The sequence below is a fragment of the Enhydra lutris genome, unplaced genomic scaffold (genome assembly GCF_002288905.1).
Source record: "Enhydra lutris kenyoni isolate GAN:26980312 unplaced genomic scaffold, ASM228890v2 scaffoldscaffold91, whole genome shotgun sequence".
NCBI classification, from domain to species: Eukaryota; Metazoa; Chordata; class Mammalia; order Carnivora; family Mustelidae; genus Enhydra; species Enhydra lutris.
Window position 1 is genome coordinate 3,356,032 of NW_019154175.1, and position 5,328 is coordinate 3,361,359.

General features: G+C 39.3%; 1 protein-coding gene across 6 annotated transcripts in view; it reads left to right on the forward strand.

Moving 5' to 3' along the window:
- The window catches only part of LOC111162359 (membrane cofactor protein-like), a 32,191-nt gene that overhangs the window by 15,904 nt on the left and 10,959 nt on the right, over positions 1 to 5,328 (forward strand). For 2 of the 6 annotated variants that reach the window (XM_022526729.1, XM_022526730.1), the window contains exons 5-9: positions 1,055 to 1,237; positions 2,049 to 2,093; positions 2,171 to 2,215; positions 2,324 to 2,368; positions 3,496 to 3,549. In XM_022526729.1, the coding sequence (XP_022382437.1) occupies positions 1,055 to 1,237; positions 2,049 to 2,093; positions 2,171 to 2,215; positions 2,324 to 2,368; positions 3,496 to 3,549 (372 nt within the window). Of the gene's footprint in view, positions 1 to 1,054; positions 1,238 to 2,048; positions 2,094 to 2,170; positions 2,216 to 2,323; positions 2,369 to 2,807; positions 3,550 to 5,328 lie in introns of all 6 variants that reach the window. The other 4 variants (XR_002641573.1, XM_022526731.1, XM_022526732.1 and 1 more) reach the window with 4 other exon arrangements.

Below are 5,328 nucleotides of genomic sequence, written 5' to 3' on the forward strand. Positions count from 1 at the left end.
CAAATCAGAAGGTGAGGAAAGGACACCTTTGGAGCTAAACCCAAGCCAGGAGAATCACGAGCCGACCTACACTATAGGAATTGCTACCGGAAGTTCCTCGGGCTGAAGGGAAAGGACAGCTGCTGGAAAGTCAGAATCCCTGGGAACAGAGGAAGAGCAGTCCTCTGGTTGAAAAGGCTGTCCACTCTCCGGCCCTTATCTACTGCTTGTATTTAATATCATAGCATGTTCTGTCGTACTCACTGCTCAGCCCTGTGGTTTTGTTTCCAAATTCTCCCAAGCCCATGAGTCGATTCTGAAATCAATCTGTGAGGTCATGACCCGTGTGTATTTCTTAAGAGGGAGAGTAGAATGGGAACTAGCAGAGTCCTCCGGTATGAGGCTAACTTGTATTTCAGGCCTGTGTGCTCATATACTGAGCAAGTATATTTATTTGCTCATTTACATCAAGAAGTGTGTTGTTTGATCTCTGGATTGCCGGCCAAGATGTTTGGAAAACGCTGCCCTAACTCCATTGGCCTTTGCATTTCTTGAACATTCCATTTGTGTATGTTATTGCTACCTGAGAACTTCCTTTTTGCATCTCTTTGCATGGCTGCCTGCTTTTCAACTTTTAACTTTGACCTCAAGTATTGCCTTCTCAGAAGGTGTTCCCCAGCTTTCTAGAAAAGCAGTGTCAACAAGACCTTGCAAAAAATCCCTAGAACAGAGGGGGATTTAAAGTTGCTGTTGAACTTACCCCAGATTTGTATGTGGCGGTCAGGCTTTCTCAAGCCTTGTCAGTAATGGGAAAAAATACAGGAAAGCCAGTAAACTATAATGCTAGTCTTTCTGGGTGGAAAAAAGTTACTAGATTTCTCTAAATCTGTCTCCCAAGGGCTTTAAAATGTTTATATGCATACAGGTTTCTTCGGTGTTTTTAAGTTTTCTTTTATTTAACACCTTGCCTTTCATTCCTTATATGTCTCTTCTGGCAGGAAATTACTTCGTACCATTTCTTCTGTTCCTGTGTTCAAGCACTTTCCATTAATTCTGGACTTTCTTTACATTTCAGTCGTCAAATGTCCATTTCCAGACCCTGAAAATGGACGTCTGTTATCAGGATTCAGCAAAAAATACTACTACAAAGCAACAGTCACATTTGAATGCTACCCGGGTTATTACCATGAGGGTGAGAACATAGCAGTCTGTGGTAGTGACAGTACTTGGGAGCCTGCGAAGCCAACGTGTCTTAAAGGTACAGTGGGTGTCACTTGCCTTTTTGTCTTTTTTTTTCCCTTTTAATTCTGTTTCCTCGACATTAAATAGCAGTGATACCAAATAGTTGAATAGAAGCAATTTTAGTATTTAACTCTGTCTTGTATTCATTTCCCTGACAGATGTATGACAGAATTCACAAAAGAATTCTGCTGTGTAATTTTCTGTTTTCATAGGGTCTTTGCATGTTAGGTATGTCACAGAGGTATATACATTCCTCATTTGGCTTTTTTTTTTTTTTTTTAAAGATTTTATTCATTCATTTGACAGAGAGAGAGGTCACAAGTAGGCAGAGAGGCAGGCAGAGAGAGGGGGAAGCAGGCTCACCGCTGAGCAGAGAGCCCGACGCAGGGCCCGATCCCAGGACCCTGAGATCATGACCTGAGCCGAAAGCAGAGGCTTAACCCACTGAGCCACCCAGGCGCCCCTCATTTGGCTTTTTTTATGTGCAAAACTGAATTGGGGCACCTGGGTGGCTCAGTGGGTTAAAGCCTCTGCCTTCGGCTCAGGTCATGATCCCAGGGTCCTGGGATCGAGCCCCGCATGGGACTCTCTGCTCAGTGGGGAGCCTGCTTCCTTCTCTTTCTCTGCCTGCCTCTCTGCCTACTTGCGATCTCTGTCAAATAAATAAATAAAAAAAAAAAATCTTAAAAAAAAAAAAAATGAATAGCAGCCATTTTTCAGAAAACTGAAGCATGGAAATTTTTACTTAAATAAGTTAAGAGTGAAAGGTATGTTTCATAAAAATGGTAAGAAAGCAATAATTCCGAGTCTACATTATTTTTTTCCAGTGCTGATTCCTTCCAGTACCAGTCCTCCGATTTTGAACCATACAGGTTAGGAACTTTCTGCTTGTATTTTTCAAAAATCAAGTCTGATCAAGCTGATCAAGTCTACATTATTTTTTTTCCAGTGCTGATTCCTTCTAGTACCAGTCCTCCGATTTTGAATCATACAGGTTTAGTAACTTCCTGCTTGTCTTTTCCAAAAATCCTTTAAATTCCTGATGCACATGCCAGCAATAACTCCCAGTCATTTGATGCATCTACATTATTTTGTTTTCCAGTATCGACTCCTCCCAGTACAAAACCTCCAATTCCAAGTGTCTCAGGTTTAGTACCTTCCTGCTTATATTTTTCAAAATCATCTGAATCTCTAATGTTTTACATGCACTCATTATGCTCAGTAATGAAAGGAGGAAGAACATATCCTTTTTAAGTTGTTAACAGTCCCAAAAATGCATTTGCCATAGCATACAGATAGAAATAGGTATGTAAACGTGGGCAAGTTATGGACTCCTAAATGTGTATGTATTTGTAAAATGATTTTAATGCCTTCCCTAGTGAGTGATGGTAAACTTTTCATGGGATTCATTTGAAAAAGCACAGTGCCTCGCATATGGGAAGCTCCTAAAGGTAGCTCATATGACATCACTCGAAGAGTATTAGTGAAGAGGAAGGTCCTTGTCTTCTGTTTTTAACGCATGTATTTTCTGTGTCTTTTACTTTGCTGTTTTATTCTTTGTAAAAGGGATCTCTCGGGTCTTTTAGGGTGTCTTCCTGGTCCAGGACTGTTTCAGTTGCTGGGACTGCAACCAGTTGAGTTTGGTTTTCAGTGTTGGTGTTGAAGTTGGTGTTGGTGCTGGGTGCTGGTATTGGTTTGTTTTGTTTTGTTTTTGTAGCACAGTTTAAACTGGGGCATTTCTGCTATCTCCAGAGTAAGACCTGTATTTCCATTCTCCACCCCCACCAAACTCCTTGTTTCATAGAATTATTCTTTTCTTTTTACTGGGCATTTTTATTTAGGAATAGAAAATAAATTTCATAGCCACTGAAGGCAGTAAAAGTCCTTATTCATTGAAATGAAATGAGGGATTTCTTGCCAGTTCTGCTGCTAAGCTACTGTGCTTAAGACCAGAAAGATTATTTTGCTATGGTTGGAAGGAAATATCTTCCAGATTTCGAAGTTGCTATCTCTGAACTCCATTATTTGTATGACTTATTGTCAGTTAACTTCCAGGATTTCCATTTTAAAATACAAAGCTATAGCAAACAATGTTAAACATACATTCTCATGTACTTGTGCAAATAGATATTTAGGTTAAATTCCCAGAAATAGAATTACAAAGTTTAAAAGGTAAGTATTTTTCACTTTGAGAAATAATCTTTTAAAATCAAAATTAAATCCATAATTTTGTATTGATAAATTTGGTGAATTGAAACAAATTAATTTTTTCAGAACCCGAGTCTCCTCATATGACTATGCCTCCGAGTTCAACAACTACACCTCCAGGTTCAGCTGCTCTTTATCCTACTCTTATTAACACTGGGGCCCTGGTGGCTCAGTCTGTTGGGTGTCTGCCTTCTGCACAGGTTGTGATCTCAGGGTCCTGGGATTGAGCCAGGTCCAGCTTCCTGCTCAGTGGGGAGTCTGCCACTCCCCTTGCTTGTGCACATGCTTCTCTTTTTTCTCTCTCAAATGAATAAATAAAATCTTTGGGAAAAAAAGAAGTTTTATAAACTGATGCGTTAAAAATGATGTCCTATATTAATTTACATTTCCTTAATTATCAGTGAAGCTGAACTTTTTTTTGGTCTGCTTTGATTTATTCATGCCCTTTGCTCATTTTTCTATTAGGTTTCTACAATATTTTTCTTGTTGATTTGTCAGAACTCATTATAAATGAAAGTACTGTTAACATGAAGTGAATAAGTTTTTTCTAGGCTTTTTTTCTTTGCCTTTTTACTAGTCAGGTTTCTTTTAAGATTTTTATACTATTGGATATAGATTGCTTTTTGTAATTTTAATATGTAAGTATATGAATGTAAGTTTATAAAATTTCAAACATTGCAAAAGTACACAGAATAAAAGATGGGTTCTTACTCTTTCTCTAGTCCATTACCTCAGTTAATCACTTAATAGTTTAGAGAGTTAATCACTCTTAGTCCATTACCTGACTTTATCACTTAATAGTTTAAATAGTAAACTTTTTACCTGTTTCTGCATATAAGTATCCTTTTCTGTGTAGTTATACATATTTTGGTTTAAATTTTTTCTTCATTCTTGAATAAAAATGGCATCATGCTGTTCATATTTTTCCAAAACTTGCACTTTTTCCACTTCCTGGATTAGTGTTGTATTCAGATTTATTTTATCCCATCCTTTTTAATGGTGACTTTAAGATATGCCACAGTTTAGGGGTGTGTGGGTGGCTCAGTCAGTTAAGTGTCTTACCTTCAGCTCAGGTCATGATCCTGGAGTCCCGGGATTGAATCCCAAAGTCCACTTCTCCCTCTGTCCCTCACCCTGCTTGTGCTCTCTTTCTCTCTCTCTCTCAAATAATAAATAAAATAAAATCTTTAAAAAAAGAGGGATCTGGGGCGCCTGGGTGGCTCAGTGGGTTAAGCCTCTGCCTTCGGCTCAGGTCATGATCCCAGGGTCTTGGGATCGAGCCCCGCATCGGGCTCTCTGCTCAGTGGAGAGCCTGCTTCCTCCTCTATCTCTGCCTGCCTCTCTGCCTACTTGTGATCTCTGTCTGTCAAATAAATAAATAAAATCTTTAAAAAAAAAAAAAAAACTGGTACTTGAAAATAGTTGGAAAGAGGACAACTTATTCTATAGATGTTCCTATTTCGCCACTGGGTTGGAGTGGGTGGGGTGGAGAGGAACCCTATCTCACACCATATACCACAATGAATTTCAGATGCACCGACGACTTAAATGCAAACAACTCAATCAGAACGCATGGTTGAAATGACTGTATATTTCAGCATGGGGAAGACCAAAAGGTTAAGGCAAAACACACATAGCCATTAGGATAAGAGCAACACACCCTACTACCTGTTAATATAAAACTACACATATAAAAGTCCCCTGATGGGAGAACAGTTTATATAAACTGTGGCAGATCTTTTTTTTTTTATATATTTTATTTATTTATTTGACAGACAGAGATCACAAGTAGGCAGAGAGGCAGGCAGAGATAGAGGAGGAAGCAGGCTCTCCACTGAGCAGAGAGCCCGATGCGGGGCTCGATCCCAAGACCCTGGGATCATGACCTGAGCCGAAGGC